This window comes from Zonotrichia albicollis, chromosome 3, assembly GCF_047830755.1.
Source record: "Zonotrichia albicollis isolate bZonAlb1 chromosome 3, bZonAlb1.hap1, whole genome shotgun sequence".
Classification (NCBI taxonomy): domain Eukaryota; kingdom Metazoa; phylum Chordata; class Aves; order Passeriformes; family Passerellidae; genus Zonotrichia; species Zonotrichia albicollis.
This window is the reverse complement of record NC_133821.1, coordinates 24,822,044-24,839,877: the sequence shown is the minus strand read 5'-3', so window position 1 is coordinate 24,839,877 and position 17,834 is coordinate 24,822,044. Positions and strand designations below refer to the sequence as shown.

Here is a 17,834-nt window from a genome sequence, read left to right as displayed (position 1 = left end):
ATAAGGCCTTGTACTACATTGTTGACTGCAGCAAAAGTCAAAGAGCATAAATATTATTGATAATTTAATTTCCTTTCAGCTAAGTGTATGGAACGCCTAAGTATGCTGTATGTTTACTTCTATTGTTTATAATGTTGTATTAAAAATGTGTAGAAAAATGCCTAAGAGCTTGAGCTGTGGAGTACAGCAGTCAGAAAGTATTTAAAGAAGAGAGAACTTGTGTAACAAAAGGGCTTTATTTTATTGATTACATGGGAGGTTATCCTGTTTCCTACCACTACATGCTGTCAAACCCTTAGGGTTTCTAGACCCTTTTATTTAAAATTTTTAAAGAGCTGTGGGCTGAAGGAGGTTCCTTAGACCTCAAGGCCATCACAAAGAGGGTTCTGTTACCCGCTGACCTAACACAATTATCCCTGAAAAACTGAACTCCCTTGTTGTTTGCCTAAGAGGACAAAGACTATTTGAGCTAATTGAGAGTTGATCTCTACTGGACAATCTTGTTCACACTGTATTAGTCTCATGAGTCACTTTTAGTTGTAGGCTGCTGGTGAGAACTTGATGTGTTATAGACTTCTTTATCCTTTTGATAGCTTTTGTTGCTCAAAGTCATTGTCAGCTGTGCCTGCAAGCCAAAGTTTATATGCACATTTCTGTTTGTACAATGTCATATTTTAATTTCATCTGTCCTTCAACAACATCACATTTCATCACTGTTTGATGAATTTGACTGACTGCAAACATGAGCAACCTGTTGTAATTGAAACTAATTCACTTGTTTCATTGCTGCTGTGTTTGAATTCCACAGCACAGCTTGAGGCAAGCCTTGGAACCTTTTATGCTCCAACAAAACCTCTCTTGGATAGAACTGTGCTAGAGTACAGGGACCCTATCAGCAGATATGCAAGAAGGTTCTTCCACCACCTGCTCAGGTGAGTGACAGTTTCAGCTTCTATCAACTTAAAATTAATTGCGTATTTCAATAACTTCCTACTTTTCTGTGGTTAACATTTTCTAAGAGGACCACCCATGAAAAAAATGCATTAGTTGTTAATGTTTGTTTAACTTGCACTTTGTTCCTTTCAAACAGAGTAATGCAGATAAAGTGCTATTCAGAGCTCTTCTGTCATCAATACACTTAAAATGAATCACCCTTTCCCATTTAGCTTGATAGAAAAAAGATACCCTGCTTCTGAGAGATTAATATTCATCAACTGCTTGCAGATTAGTTATAGAAAGAACTTAGAAACTTGGAGAAAACACTGAGTTTAGAAAGATGCTAGAACACAAACACAGTCCAGGATATTTTTGTCTTCGCTCAGCTGAAATATGAACATTTTGTTAGTCTCACTTTTAAAATTCTCGTATGTAAATTCAGGTTCCAGTAATTTTCAATGCCATTAAAATAAGAGGAGAAAATGCAGTGTCGAATTTTTCTGTGAATTGTATAGAATCATAGAATGCTTTGGGTTGGAAGGGACCATAAAGATCATCTTGTTACAACTAAGCCACCATGGGCAGGGACGCCTTCCACCAGACCAGATTGTTCCCAGCTCCATCCAACCTGGTTTTGAACATTTCCAGAGACAAGGCATTCCCAACTTCTCTGGGCAACCTGTGCCAATGCCTTATCACCTTCACAGTAAAGAATTTCTTCCATATATCCAAACTAAATTTCCCCTCTTTCACTTTGTAGCCATTACTCCTTGTCTGACCACTGCACTTCCTGACAGAGTCCCTCTCACTTCCATGTGGGCTCCTTCAGATACTGGCAGGTTGCTATGGGGTCTTCACACAACCTTCCCTTCTCCAGACTGAGCAGCCCCAACTTCCTCACCTTGTCTTCACAAGGAAGCTGCTTTGATATTAGATGAGAAATAATAACAAATTCAGTAAGAGTTTATACATTACTTTTTTGTTGTATTTTTTTCAGCCCATTATAAATATTGATATGCAATGGTTCAACCTGTTCACAAATATAGCTGTGATATTCCCTCTGGGAATTGTCCGGTGGATAAAATAAGGAGAAATTACCTTCTGAATGATAAATTACCTTCTGTTTGTAACATCTTTTTGAGAAGGAGTGTAGATGGACATAGTGCAAAGACTGACAATGCACCCTTTTGCAGTGATTCATCCAGACTGTATATACATTGTCTGCATGGGCAAAGCAAGGGTTACTTTGACAGCATAGAATGTAGTTTTTTTCAAATCTAGAAGACAAATATTCAATATTGTCTTCTATATTTTGTGTCTGAAGAGGATCATCTTCTGGGTGAACAGGTCCATTCCAGTGGGGCAATTATTCCTTGTGGAAGAATGATCCAATGTTTGCATATGTGCCAGTCTTTCACTGGAGTTTTATTAACACACATGGCCACAACAGTGGGTACAAACTCTGTTATTACCTTTCTCCTAGAAAACCAGCAGGGAAGATGCTGTTGTGGCAGTGGCCAACTTGTCATGGCCATGGGCCAGTTGCCTGCAGAGGACAGATGCAGGAAAAATGCCTCAGAGATTGCTGAGAGGTGTAACTCTAGTGCTCTTACATCTGCAAGAGAAAGGTGTGTTCCCTCTGACTCAGGCTTTGCTTCCAAGTGCTAGCAGGCATGCAGAGGCATGGGGCCCTGGCTGAGCTGCCAGCCCTTGAGGCTGCAGCTGAAACACTGACTCAGTCCTCCTAAAACAAGAACCTTCAGTGTCAGAACGCTGCCTGGACAGCGTGGGGCACAGCAGGAGGTGTGATCGAGAGTCTCCTCATGTATTTTACCTCCCACTGTAAAACAGCCCTTGAACAATCTATGGTTGTGGCATTTTTTGGAACAAATTTGTTATTTTGCTGTTTTCCTATTTTCAAAGGGATTTGTATTCAACCGAATCAAAGTGATAGGATCATGTGATTGCTGCAGAACAGATGGTAATGCTTAAAGCTTATCTCAGAAGACATAATCTAAGTACAAAATTAAATGTTCAAATATGGGAGATTTATCTGATAGAAAGCAAGGAAATGATGTTCAGAGCTGATCATTATTGCATTAAAGTGGCTGTGCCTTAATTGGTGTTTTTTTTCTTTTAGATGTTTTCTTAAGTGACTAGAATGATTTAAATGTAGGCTAAGCAGAGAGAACTACAGATTTGTTGAAGAATGGTAAACCATGGTTCTGGGTGAGTGAATGCCAACCAGGCATGATGCAATATCTAGGAGGATCATAGGGAGGCACAGTGCCCACTAATTCAGACACATGGAAGTTGCAGCTGCTGCTATTACATCTGTCTGTGATAGACTAGCAAGGCAAGGCACTCCTGCCAGCCTGATTTACAGCTGTGAATTCAGAACAGGAGAAAAGTGAGAAGGGAATTATGCTCCTGCCTTCTTAGGTCACCATGTTATGCCCATGAGGACACTGAAAATGGGGAGTTCCTCCCCCTACCTCTTTGTCTGGGAAAGCAAGGTCAGGTGACACGGAAGGAATTCAGAGGTGCTGTTCACCACTGCAGGGACAAAATATGTGTGGCCAAAGCTCAACTGGAGCTGAAGCTGCCCAGAGCTGTGAGAGACCATAAAAACAGGGGGTTTTTTTAAATGTAGTAATAGCAAAAGTCAGTGCAGTGATAGCATCAGCCTGTTACAGGATGAGGATGGTCACCTCACAAACAGGGCCATAAAGCAAAGATGTTTAATGCTTTCTTTGTCTTTGTCTCCAACATCACTGATGGGGTAAGGGGCTCCCGTGCCCTGAACTGAGCCCTGAGGACCATTCCAGTGCTCCAGCTGCACCCCCATGAGGCTGTGGGGCCTGCTGGGATCCATCTGAGGACACTCCAGGAGCTGGCTGATGTCATTGTGAGGCCTGTCTCCATGATTTTTGAATTGGCTTGGGAATCTGGAAAGGCCACAGCTAACCAGAAGCTGGCAAACATTGTCAAGAAGGATAAGGATGACCCCAGAAACTTCAGGCCTGTCACATTCACTTCAGTGACTGGTAAATTATGGAAAGGATTATTCTGGGAGGTATTGGAAAGCACCTGAAGGACAAAGGACTCCTCAGTCACAGGCAGCACAGCTTCATGACAGGAGAGTGCTGCTTTTATCAAACCTGCTTTCCTTTTATGGCAGGGTAACCCACCCAGCTGATTAAGAGAAGCCAGTTGTTGTTATGCTTTTGGATTCCAGTAAAGTTTTTGATACTGTATCTCATGGGATCCTTCTGGACAAAATGTTCATCCCCCAGCTGGATAAACACATCCTGGGATGGGTGAGCTCACAGCTGGGGCACAAAGGGTTACAGTGAATGGGGTAACATCAGACTGGGGACCTGTCACTACTGGGGCTCTGCAGGGCTCCATCCTTGGCCCTGTGCTCCTCAACATCTCCATAAATGACCTGGACACAGGACTGGAGGGACACTGAGCCAGTTCACAGACAGTACACAAGGGAGAGGAGCTGTTGGCTCCCTCCAAGTCAGGGAGATGCTGCAGAGAGACCTCAGCAAATGAGAGGACTGGGCAGTCACCAACCATGTGAAGTTTAACAAGGGCAAGTGGCAAATTCTGCACCTGGGATGGAGCAGCCCTGGATGTACAGCCTGGGGAATGAGAGGGTGGAGAGCAGTGCCATGGAAAGGGACCTGGGGATCCTGGTTGATGGAAAGCAGTGCCCTGGCAGACAGAAGGTCACTTGGTTCATTCAGCCTGAAGAAGAGGAAACCAAGGGAAGACCTCATTGTGGTCAGCATTCTCATGAGGGGAAGTAGAGAGGCAGGCACTGATCTGGTGCCTGGTGACTGGACCTGTGGGAAAGGCCTGAAACTGTGCTGGGAGAGGGTTAGGTTGAATATTAGGAAGAGGTTTTTCACCCAGAGGATGCTTTTACACTGGAACAGGGCTCCTCAGGCAGTGGTCATAGCACCAAGCCTGACAGAGCTCAAGGAGGGTTTGGACAGTGCTTGCAGGCATAGGATGTGATTATTGGAGCTGACCTGTGCAGGGCCAGGAGCTGGACTTTCATGATCCTTGTGGGTCCCTTCTAACTCAGGATATTAGATGTTTCTATGATTCTATTATTTGATTTATTCACTTTTTTACCCTTTTTCATTTAGCACTGAATACTTGCAGGCTAATTACAAATAGCTAATGTACCTCTTCAGAGTGATTTTTTTCATCACAATGGATGTGTCTGTATGACCAAACCAGAAGACTTGGATGCAGAAACCCTGTAAACTGAGATTGTAAACTTGATGCAGCATTAGAGGCCATTTGTTACTCTCTTGTGAGTGTGAGGAGACTAAAGCAAAGTGATCATTTTGTACCCTAGTGCAGCAAATGGAGGAAGCATAGTGCTTTCTAAACTATGTGCAGTAAAATTGTGGCTGATATTCCAAAAGTATTTCTTGGCATGGAGTAGGCCTTCTGCAGTTCATTTGGGCTTCAGAAAGAGCAAGCAGCAGATTCACATAAGTTAAACCTAGAAGACAAAGAACTAAGGAGAGGAGCTCAGATGTCTGGTAGGAAGAGTCAGAAAAGTGGGGTTAGGAGCATGAGTAAAAGACAAAGTGTTGGGGACAAAAGTCTGAAGGCAGGTGTGGGAATGTACAGTGTCCTGCAAGAAGGGCAGAATGGCAGCACAGAGCCAAATGGGAGAAGAGAGCTTGGGATGTGTGTGGTGGGCTGTGGAGGAGACCAGACATATCAGGGATGGGCAGGGAAGGGCGGAATTTTTCATACAAGATTTAAACATTAAAATGCTTAAATATTTCGAGATCTAAATCTGAAAAATGTTCATATAAGCAAAAGGTTTCACCCCACTCTCCAGCTTTCCTTTGAATACCCCACCAATCTGCCTTAAGCCTTTTTAGAAGGACCAGCTCATGGAGAGAAATATTAATTCATTCTACATGCTGAGACAGTCTTTGACCTGCCTGCTGAGTCTGCCAAAAAAGTTCCATTTATTGTTGTACTCTTAAAGATGTGTCTGTGTTTACTAGAACTGAGAAACAGTTACCTTTCCAGAAGGGCTATCCTCACCTCGTAAAAACCATGTGCCAGGGATTTTACTCTTTACTGTAGGCGAAAAGATTCAGTTGAAAATAACTGGGGACATCCATTTTCACCATTTTAGGGAGATTATAGTGTATCTATTTTTCTGCCATCAAGGAGGTCAGTTTCCAGAAAATGCTGAATGCAGTGATGAGAGATTCCCTTTTTAGACATGAAGGCACTTTAGAAAGAAGATGATCCGTCCAAGCTGAGGTGGGCAAAGGACCACTGACAGCACAATTGAAACAGATTGCAATAAGAAGGAAGGAAAATTCTTTGCGATATTTTGGATTCAGCCATGTTATTTGTATCCATCATTATAAAAGCTAAGTTCTTAAATTTGCAAACCACACATCATCTTCAGCTTCCACTAAAATAGAAGCTTAGAGCTTTGGAGGCCCTGAATGTAAAATATGGAATACCTCCAAAAACAAGCATTCAGTATACAAAATTAAAATTAAAGGCCTCTTAATTATACGCCAGGGATCCATTACAACAGTATTTATGGAATGAATAATCATTTTACCTCTAAATCCTTATCTATAATTAAAAAATACAGGAACTGAATTACAAGTACAGAAATGTATCTTAGGTGTTCCTTGCCACTTCAGTAGCACTCTGGTATTTCATTATGATGTCACTGCTTATAATAATATAATGCATTATATCATTATGTAAAATGGTGAGCAGAGGTGGATTTATTGGGAAGCCTTGGGGAGCTGTAACCTCCCTTTTTGCCCCCACCCTTTTGCTAGGCGTATTTGTGTGCTGGGGGAGTGGCTGCACCACCTCCTGCCTCTGTCTCACAGCCCCGTGCAGCCATGCAGGGAACACGGAATGGGACGGAACCATTTTTCACTCGTTAACTGCGGCATCGCTGACTCATGGCTTAGCTTCACTCTGATCAAGCATTTGTAAATTGTGCTTGTCGTATTTTCTAATGCATGAAATTATCTTGTTTGTTTGACACGGACACACTGGCACAAGCACACGCCTGCTCTGTTGTGTTCCATTTTTTGAGTGAGAAAGCAGGGCTAGAAAGTAAAGTCTGAAATGTAGCCCAGGAGTTGCAGAATTAAGATGCAGCCACAGTTCTGCGGTTCTGCTGTGCCCTTTCCTCTTTTGTAATTTTGTTTTGTATTTGTGAATACTCAGTTTAAGGATTGTTTTTCCTTTTTTTTTCCCTACATGGAAAAATACTAAGATTCAAAACCACTTGCACCTTTAAATCTGATAATTTCATTAAGAGAATGTAATTTGGTTTTTTCCCCCATAGTACAAATATGTTTAACTACAAAGCAAAGCTTTGTTGTAAATAACAACATAATGCTTTTTCATCTCTCAAGAGAAAGGTGCAACTCTGATCACATTCCCTGGTAGAATTTTGGGTGGATTCATGAAAGATTCTCCTTTGTATGAATCCAAAAATGAGAACCTCCACCATGTTTTTACTTTTGCTGTTTTCACTCCTTCACAAATCTCAGAAGTGTTTTACTCTTCACAGTGTTCCATGTAAGATGCTATTGGGTAAATGCAAAAAATTATCTTCATATTGAGCAGAACATTGGTCAAGTGCTATGACTTTGCCACAGGACTTGATAGGGCTCCTTTGTAAATAAACATTCTTAAAGAAAATGAGAAGGTAAGTGGTCATTAGCATCAGGGGAGACCTGCTTCCAGCCACCACTGATCTTTATGAATCACTTTACTATTCAAGAGTTCTGAAGTGCACTTCTATACTAGACATGGTGCCTGGACACAGACAGTTATCACTTAAGTCCAAGACAACCTTTGAAAAGCTAAAATAAAGCTCTTTTACCCTGCAGGTATATCACTAATGCAGTACTAACTACCCCTTGGTAAGCAGCTTCCTGTATCACTACACTGCAATCTCTGAAGTAGATATTCACTGTGAGTATTTCCATCCTAAATAGGACCCTAAATCAAAGGTGAAAAAAATGCCTCGGCTTCATAGGAATAGTTCTCAATCCCATCTGCTGCCAACTGTATGGAACTGAGAGACAGAGTGAGCAAAGAGCTTTTATGATCCTTTTTAAGAGCACCCTAGAAGTAGAATTATAATTACATTGGTACATAGTGTGTCACAAAATATGTATAAACATTAATGATGACATGGTTGAGGACTAAGAATTTCTTTTATATTCATAAAGCAACCTATTAGGCATTAAATTATGCCTTCAGATAAAATGATCATTGATAGCAGTCAGGTTCTCTATGGTGGCCACATGAACAGAATTCATCTCTATGGGAGAAAGCTCAGTAGTAGCATTTTCACTAAAGTAGCACCTTCTGGAGAAGACTTTGAAGAGTCATTTTTTTGTCATCTTTTGAAAAACGATCAAAACCAAAGGTTTTCATATTTCCACAGCACTGATAAATGAGAATTTATATTGCTGTGATGGAACTACACATGAAAAGATTCCCCTGGTCATGCTTCTTGACCTGTTTCAGAAACAAGAAATAAAGGCACCTATTTAATGGAACTACGTTATTTTTGCAGTTAAAGAGGTTAAAGATCTCATAGAAAGTTTAGACTGTCTTTGCTTCAGTCCTATGTTGTTAATGATTTCTTTTCTTAAACCAGTCCCAGCACAGTTTTCAATTTCAGTCAGATACTTTGATGCTACAGGAATGTCTCTAGGATTTAATTCTCTGGCAATGATTACAATGTAAGAAATCATGAGCAAAATATTGGGGTGGGGGGACAACGAATTACATGACATAATTGCTTGAGAACAAAATGCCATGAGGATAAACCATGACAAATTGCTGTCAGAATTTGGGCAAGATTTGCTGCTCAACCTAATGGAAGAGACATGGCTTGGAGGGTAGGAAGAATGACCCCTTAGACACACTTAGAGCAGCCCCAGAGCTGCTGTAATCTGGAGCCAGTGTGCACAGCCAGCAGCAGATGCAGTTTGGTGGCCCAGAGTGCAGAAGTCATCCAGTTCTCTGCTACGTCCCCACCCATGGGACAGCACGAAAAAAAGGAACACAAAATAGCTACACTGGACCGATATTGTTTGTGCCAAATCTATTCCCACATGCTGGTTAATCTGACTTTGATATTGCTACTTTCGGAAGCTGAGCCCACATTGAGACCACTGTTGTGTTGTGTAACTGATAATCTGCCCTTGTAAGGTGGCTTTTTCCTGCTGTACTAGCTGTGCAATTTCCCTGAAATCTTGAGGGCTTTGGGCATACACTGACTGCAGAAACAATGCAAATATATCATATTCTTGGACAAACCTCTCAAGAATTAGTTCTTAGCAACATATCTCCATCCCTGAGCAGCTGTTGTAAGCCTTCCCAAGTCATCAGTTTCTCCCTCTCCATCAACTCCACGTAGTCACTAATAGCATTTTCTTTTAGAGTGACACTCAAAAATCTCTAATTTGAGGTCCTGATCAAGAACTGAATTTAAGATTTATTTTTTCTTTGAAGTTTTTCCAGATCAGTTCATGTCTCATATCTCTACCAAGACACTTTTTCTCCATTCATCTTCAAAGTCCTCCTGAGCCCCACCATTACACTTCCCTTTACTGTATGTGGATCATCTGGTAATATTCTGTTGTGAACTCAGCTCATCAGATCAGAGTTTTCTCTCAGTCCCTCAGAGTTTCTTCTGACTTTTCTCCCATTTCCATCCAGTGCCCTGCAGGAAGAGCTAACTGAATAGTCAGGCAGCCCTAGGCTTTCTGTCTTCAAATGCAGATCTGCCTTTTATGGTTCTTCAGAACCCAAGAGCCTGTGAAGGAAAGAACACCAAAAGGAAAATTTATAAAAAAGTCAGCAAAAGTCATTTGTCCAATAAATGGATGCAGTGTCTTGGGGGTGCACCTCTCATGCCTTAATAATGTAGAATTTATGTGTCCTACATGCTCATCTGGGCTTCCTCTGTAGTTAGGATAAAGACATGGGCACCCAAAGGATGAGTAATCCCATTGAAGGGAGATATCTCAGATAAGCATGAAGAGTCAAATGTCAGTGCCTATCCCTATCAATTAACTACAAAAGGAGCCTACCTAATTAGCTTAAATTAGCCATGTAAAGGTAAGCTGTTTGAAGATAAATGGAATGATTTGCACTGTAAATGTCTAGCTCCTGTATCACATTATTACTGGCCAGTTAACAGAAAGATCTTAGACGCTCAGATAGTTTCTGTAATAGAATGAGGGGCACATAGACTAAAAAAATATATATCAAGAAAGTTTTACAAAAAGGTACAAAAAGGAGACAGGCATATAGATCTCTTTAAAAATCTCCTTTTGACCAGTTGGCCAAGATAGGAGAGAATAGGGATGTTTCTTGGTTTACACTGGTAAGTGTTAAGTATCAACTAGAGATAGATAAATAGAAATGTATGGCCAGCACTAGGTAAAATTAAATCAGAATTTCTAAAGCAAGTAAAGGATAAAACATCTGAAATACTGTGGTGTGTAACCTCACATTTAGAATGACCTTAGCACCTGAGGACAAAAACAGGGAAAATATAAAGTTAGTTTTTAAAACGATCTGGAGAGACCTTGGAGAACTATGCCCTGTAAGTCCAGCCTCTGTACCAATGAAATTAGTAGAAACTGTGTTTTAAAAATGTCTGAACATACAGACAAATAACATATTGGGGGAGAGTCAGCAGGATTTCTGTAAAGGCAAGTCACATCTCAAAACTCAACTTCTTTGATGTCAGCAATCATGTGAGTAATGGGTATCCAGCTGCTACTGATGAAAGTTTGACCATTGAAGACCTTTTTGGAAGGTCTCTCACCAATATGTCTTAAAGAAACTAAGCTGCCACAGGATTAGAGGAAAGCTTCCCTTTCATAGATAAGTAATTAATTAAAAGGTAAGAAAGAGAGTAAGAGTAAATGGTCAGTCGTCATGGAGGTCACCAATGGAAATTATAAGTATAGCAGATCTGTTCTTGTAAGTAACCTGGCAAAGGAGCAGACAATGAGCTGCCAGCATTTGCTAATGCCACTAAATTATTAACACTAGTAAAGATAGGACCTGCTGTGAAGAGCAGCAAAAGGGCTTCACAGGATGCAATGACAGAGTGTCAAAATTGAAGGTAAAATTAAATGTAAATAAATTCAAAGTAAAGCGCTTGTACACAGTGGTGTGTGACTCCAAACTTCATGTGTAACCTGATGCAATCTGAGCTCAACATTATTCTGGAAGAAGAATTTGGTCCTATAACTCTACAGCTATAAAATAGTTCAATGCTCAGCTGAAGTACAAAAAGCACATTGCAAACTAGGAATTCTTAGAAAAGAACTAGAAAAGAAAACAGTGAACTTCAGTACACCTGAATTTTGTGTGTAGTTTTGGAGTCCCACAATCTGTAAAAAGATATAGTAGAACTCAAAAAGGTTTAGGAAGGGTAGCCAGGATGATTAAAGGCATGAAACAGCTTTAGTGAAAGGAATGGCTAAATAGACTAGAACTCCTTGACCTAAAGAGGAGCAGCAGAGATAGAGATCTATTAAATTGTGAGTGTTAGGGAGAAAGAGCACAGTAAATGACTGCTCACTGCTTCTTCTAATACAAAAAATAGAGGTCATCAAGCAAAGCTAACACGTGGCTGTTTCAAAATATAGTGATTCTTCACATAACATATAATTAAAATATGAACCTCCTTACCACAGGATGTTGTGGATGCTAAAATTGTATGTGAGTTCAAAGGCAAGGTTCAGAGAGGAAGAACACCAGCCTGGAAACCACCTCTGGCTCAGCAAATCCCTGAACCACAAATTGTTGGAGACTGGGAGACTACTTAGGGAAGTATCACCATATGCTTGCCCTGTTCTAATATTCTCTCCCAGCTAATGGTAAGGGATTAGGTCAGGAGTGCCTTCAGTCTCAGCAAAAGGCTGTTTCTATGTTTTATGTTCTGGACATGATGCTGTGCAGAAAGAGCACATCAGACTCAACAGTTTTCTATTTGCTCCCTTAAAAATGTGCCAAAATTCATACAAAGTTCCAGACAATATTTTGTCTGTCTTTTCTGTGGCTGTATTTGCTGCAATGGAGCTGTTTTGTTTGGGAATTGTGTGAACATTACCACTGCATTATTTCATTATAAAGAAATAATTTGGTTATTGACAAACATAGATGGAAAAAGTAAATATACTCTAATGGACCCATAATTCAGCAAATTATTCAAAATTTGGCCCTGCACCATGATTCTGTAAGTAGATACTTATCTCTAGGCAGCCAGCTTTAGAAAATATTGAGGTAATATGTTTTCTCCGAGAAGTCCTAGCACTAAAAAAGCACATCTTATCCAATGTCAGGCATGAGGGAGAATTGGCCCTGTACCTCATAGAAAGCCAAGGAGGAAAAGGGCCTGTTCATCTTAACTTTAATACCAAATTTCCATCTGCTGCAGCTCAAAATTGCAGAGATATCACATGTACACAATAGGGATTTATTATAAAGGCAGCAACTCATCCTTAACCACAGCAATGATACTGGGCCTCTGTTATATAGCTGTCTTTAGTGTGTAGACATGCTGATATGTTTGCTCAATAAAATCCAGCTTTCAAGACATACTGTTAAGTTTACATGATCACCAGAGTGAGAGGGATAAAGCTGGAAAAGAAGAAAAGCAGAAGCGAATTAATGCAATAAAGGCTAGGATTTAACAGACAGGGTTGAGTAAAATAAATGTGAAACAACAGGTGTCACTGACTCTTATCAGCATTTTTAATTAACACCTGTTTTTAGCCCAGAGTACTTTGGAAGAGTATGTTGGAGTGTGTCTGTATTTAAAGATAAAGATACGCTGTTGAGAAGTTCCTAAGTAGTGAGAGGTTGGAGGAATGAAGAGGTTTGGGGGTGGGGGAATCCTCTGTTTGCTGGGTGGGTGTTGGTTGCAGCTTAGAGAAACCTGAAGTAAAGCCACGATGATAAAATTGCAAGGTAGGGAAATACTGCTATGGCAACAAATTAGATATTCTCCTGAAGGAAAAGGAGTATGAAAAAGGAAATAAGGAGTGTAGGAAATTGAAAGGAAGTACAGATTAGAATAAAAGACAGGATCTAGTTTTAAAATATACAAATTGTAATAGTTTCAATTTATGTAATAATATTTTATGATAGTAATCAATTCTTGCTATCCAGACTTTTATGGCACCTGCTCTGGAAAATTTTGGAGCCCTTGTCAGATGTGAAAGAATTCTCATTCACAGTAGGAAGGGGATGCAGTCGTACTTTTCAGTGGCCCATCCTACAAGAACCCAAGCCAATGTGAATGACCAGCATCACATGGGAAGTGTGTGGCATAAGTGTTCATAGAATCAGGATCTTTAAACAAATGTTTCTTCAGTGTAGGTACGAGGCAGTTCCAGAGTGTTACAGTTTATAACTGGTTTGTAATTAATTTCAGCAAATTTCAACAAACAAATGACATATCCTTCTTTATACCTAGACTCACTGCTTTTTCTAGAATATTTCATATATCTAAACTATTTCTTGCTAAGTATGTATTTTAAAGGTTTAAATGATCCCTTATTATTAAACTACTTCATTCAAAAATTAAGTTGGTTCACTTGAAAAACTGACTCAAAATTTTGTCCTGAGAAGAAGTGTGTATGTAAGGCAGAGACAGCTGAACTGTTTCACTCAAAAATAAATATTGGTTTCCTAGAGCAGAATATCATTCTAGAAGATAGGAATCACATACAAAGATTATTAACTTTTTTTATGGTTGGTTTGGGAACGACCTCAAGATTCACAACCAGTTAAAGCCCTCAAGGGCTTTCTCTGGCCAGAGAGTCATTCTGTCTGGCTCCCCTTATTAGCTTTCTCTTTCTTCCTATTTTTTAATTTGGTTTGCTTGTTTGCTTTCTTGCTTCAAACCAGAGGGTACCCTTTGATGTGAAGGGCATTCAGTTCTACGCCCAAAAATCTATAAAGTTATGGGTGGACTTCCTTTAGGTCAGAGTTATGTAACTTGACAGTATCTTTCAAGAGACTGAAATTTTGGGTGCTTTGAGATACTTGTATTTTTCTGTTTGTATCCTGTATTTTCTCATGGTTATTCACTGACTTACTTGAGACCTATTTGTGTATGACCTTTGAAAGGTTCCATAAGGGATTTCTTTTTAAACAAGTCACTCAAGCCACAAATCCAGCACTTCACTTAACATGCCCATATTTAGGGCCCATGGAAAATTATAGGTCATAAACCCATGCATTAATGCTTTGCTAAATCTGGGCCTGAAGGGATGTGTAGATTATGCCTGGACAACTTTTAGGCCTCCTGCATCTAAAATACAATTTAGGATACAATTTAGGAGATTATCCCCTTGACTCCACACACATAGACCCAGTGGCTGTTTCTCCATTAGCCTTTGGTGTGCTCTGCAGCACTTTCTCTTCGTCGGTATCTTAGAAGGTAACGAGGCTGTGAACCTTCCTCAGAGGTTTGTGTCCTGTTCAAAGGAGCTCATAACCTAAAAGCATTGTGGCATAATAACAGCAGGTTGGCAAAATAATACTGCTGGCATCTCAGAGGGTGGAGCTTTCCAATGCATCCATTGATCCTTCTACCACTTCCCTACTAACTTCCAGAATCACTGGGGAATCTCAGCCAATTTAACAGAGGGTAGAAGTCTCAGAAATAAGCAAATGCCTGCAAGTTTTGTGAAAATCAGCAACCAGTTGGGGTTAAATAGAATGCAGGAGGTTATCTGTGTCCCAAAAGCTACAGTGAAAGTGCAGCAGATAGAAGTTCTGCCAATCAAGACCTGTGCTGCAGAACACCAAGCGTGGTCCGCATGGCCCCTTGTTCAAACCTTGGCTGGGAGGGGGCCGTGGATGCCCTGCTGGGAGAAGGACAGTGTTAGCTGGATGATGTTCTGGCAGGGAATTTTTGGGAACAGGAAGAGTTGCTGTGCTGAGCCTTTGTAGGAGGAAGTACAAAATAGGTTCTTTGGAGAGTTCCTGGTCTTCAGACTGCATTCAGTTTTCTACAATCACCTTATTTAAAATAGGGCGTCCTACTGAACTCATTAGGGTAAAATCATTTTGGGTTTTGGTTGACTTTCGCTTAAAGTGAGTTTCTTTGGTTGTTTATCTGGGTTTTTTTAAAGAAATGTGAGATCTTGATGTATTTATTCCTCTCCAGGATTAAGTACCACTTTTTCAGCATTCAATATAAAATGCAGGATATAAATCTTTGACTAATACTATGCTTTATATACAATGGATTACACAGCAATCTAAGTCTTCAGAATTTACTGAAAATTTACATTAAAGTATCTTGTTGGAGCTCAATAGAATTTCAGGGTTGTCATTTTAAGGACCATTACACATGAGAATTTTTCCTGTGAAATATATAAGTCCTTTTAGCCCTGGTTTTGTAAAAAGGTTGTGAAGCTGACATACAGCTACATGCCTAAATCAATGGTGTTGTGATCAACAGTTGGTGAAAAACTAATCTGTCCCATTTAAATCAACCACTTAGCAGCCCAGCCACGCAATTTTTAGGTTCTTTAACCTGATAATCTCTAATTATTCTGGATTGGAATTCCAACAGAACGGGGTTTGGAGTAATTTTGCAGATGTTATTCTTTTTTTCAATATTGTCTAATTTAAAAGGAAAATATTTCAGATAATAACAACATCTTTTGAGGGGGAAAAAAGCATGAAAACCATTTCTGTTCCAAAAATTGCTGATATGAGAATTTATGAGGAAACAGCTCCTTTTATGAATAATTATTATTATTGTGTTTAAGAAATGGGCAAGATGCCTAGAAATTGAATGAAAGAATGAGCTATTAAATTGAAATATTAAATGAAATAACTGAATTAAAAGTGATCATGTAAACCCAGCAGTAAATGTTGGGAGCTGTAGCTGATTGAACATATTTTCATCATCTGTTTTGTATGCTTAAATACAATTGCTTGATGTAAGTAAACACTTGATTGATATTCTGAATACTTTAAAATCTGCATATGCATCATGGAATACTGAACAATTAAAACTTAATTTCAGTGTAGTTTGATTACATGTAAATTATTTCAATATTCATTTTTTCCTGTTCTGTTTGCTCAGTGCATATTTAATATCCACTTTTTGAATGCATATCACTCTTGATTGGACTGTGAGATGAGGAGGACTCTGAAATTTCTTCCATTAAAAAGGATTGCCTTATAAATATTATTTGTGCCAGAGCTCTTCCCCTGCAGATTATTTTCTAAATGTTGTGTACTCTTATTGAAGACAAGGCAAAAGCTGCTGCAGCCCTCCTTTATCAGCCCAGCACAAGGAATATGCTTACATGGTCGATGAGCATGTCTAAGAAGGCTTGTTGGTTGTAACTAGTCCCTAAAGAAATGTTTCCATCTTTTCTGCACTATATTGCTTGCCTGCATGAGCTCCCTCTCCCTTCCCTTCCTCCTCCCTCCACGTGATTTTTATTTTATTTTCCTGGTTCTTGGAGGTCTTGCAAGACCCTTGAATATTATGGTTAAATATTACAAGTGCTTTCAAATTGACCATTTTCAGTCTGAAAAATGTATCTCTATCTTTAAGTGACCACATTCAATTTAAGAGTTGTGGAATACAGATGAAAATATTTTGCCTTTTTACATATTTGTAGAATATTTTCTAAAGACCAAAAAGACTTCTTGTCCCTTCTCTGCAGGCTGCAGTCCATACACATTTTTTTGATCAGCAGTGTTTCAAATTACACTATTTCTGAACATCCAACAGAAGGAAATCCCAGGCATTTGATTCTCTTAGTATTTATGTCAGTGAACAGAATAGCCTTTCTGAAGTTACAGATAACATTATATTTTTTTATTATGTATATTTTTTAATTTAATTTTAAAATAAAATTATTTCCTGGCATCTTTTCAGTTAGGTCATATTCCCAAAATACAGGCAGGCAGCAGGTTTGTCACTTCACCATGGAAGTCAAGTGTGGATTCCTCTCTGCCTTGACCATTTTTGACCTACATGCCTGTTGTTATATTAGTCCCATTTCCCCTTGATTTCCTTGTCCATACTAACAGAAATTTTTAATACTTTTTTAGAATGCATACAGAAATGCATAGAATAACAGCATTCTTTAGTTATGTGAGAATTTGAAGTTAATGTGGTATCTACTAAATGGCTTGCAGGGAAGTGTTTTCCTGTGTGTCCTACATAGTTAATTGCAGTTTCAGAGTTCTAATCTTGAAGGTCATATTTCTGTTGCCTGTCATTTTGACCAAACAAGTGGCTGAACTTCATGGTTTGCAGGTGGATTTCCTTATCTCTCTTTTTCAAGAGACATAAGTCTTGATTGCTAGAGTTATTGTGAACCAAGCAATAAGGGGCAAGGAGGAGGAGGGGGTGGGAAGACACTGTTCCACACCAGGGCCCTGGAGATTCCATTTTAGAGAGCAAATATCGTTCTGCTGACTGTAGCACAAGAACAAAAGGGGGAAGGTTTTACTTGGGGGGTATTTTGTTTGTTTGAGCAGCTGATAAACTGTTAAGTGAGTGTGCTAACAACAGTAAGAGGTCTTCCTAGGATAAAGCCTGCTTGTAAAACAGAAATTATTAGCTTGAGGTTGGTCTGATGCTATATGGACCTCTTTCTAATGGTTTCTGTACATTAAAACCAACAAAACTTTCATAACAAAGGGTTTCAGAATAACAGTTATCTTAAAACTGCTTTAAAAATGCTGGATATTCCTGACTGATTTAATACTGTTGGCCTAAGTAAAGCAAAAAAAAAAAAACTTGTCACTCTTCTTTGTAACATCTGCCTTCTTTTAAA

The 17,834-nt window shown here is 39.5% G+C and overlaps 1 protein-coding gene across 9 annotated transcripts in view; it reads left to right on the top strand.

The window, feature by feature from the left end:
* Window positions 1–17,834, top strand: part of WDPCP (WD repeat containing planar cell polarity effector) — a 148,506-nt gene that overhangs the window by 81,556 nt on the left and 49,116 nt on the right. For all 9 annotated transcript variants that reach the window (XM_074536987.1, XM_074536979.1, XM_074536981.1 and 6 more), the window contains one exon: window positions 809–932. In XM_074536987.1, coding sequence (XP_074393088.1) covers window positions 809–932 — 124 coding nt within the window. The remainder of the gene's footprint in view (window positions 1–808; window positions 933–17,834) is intronic.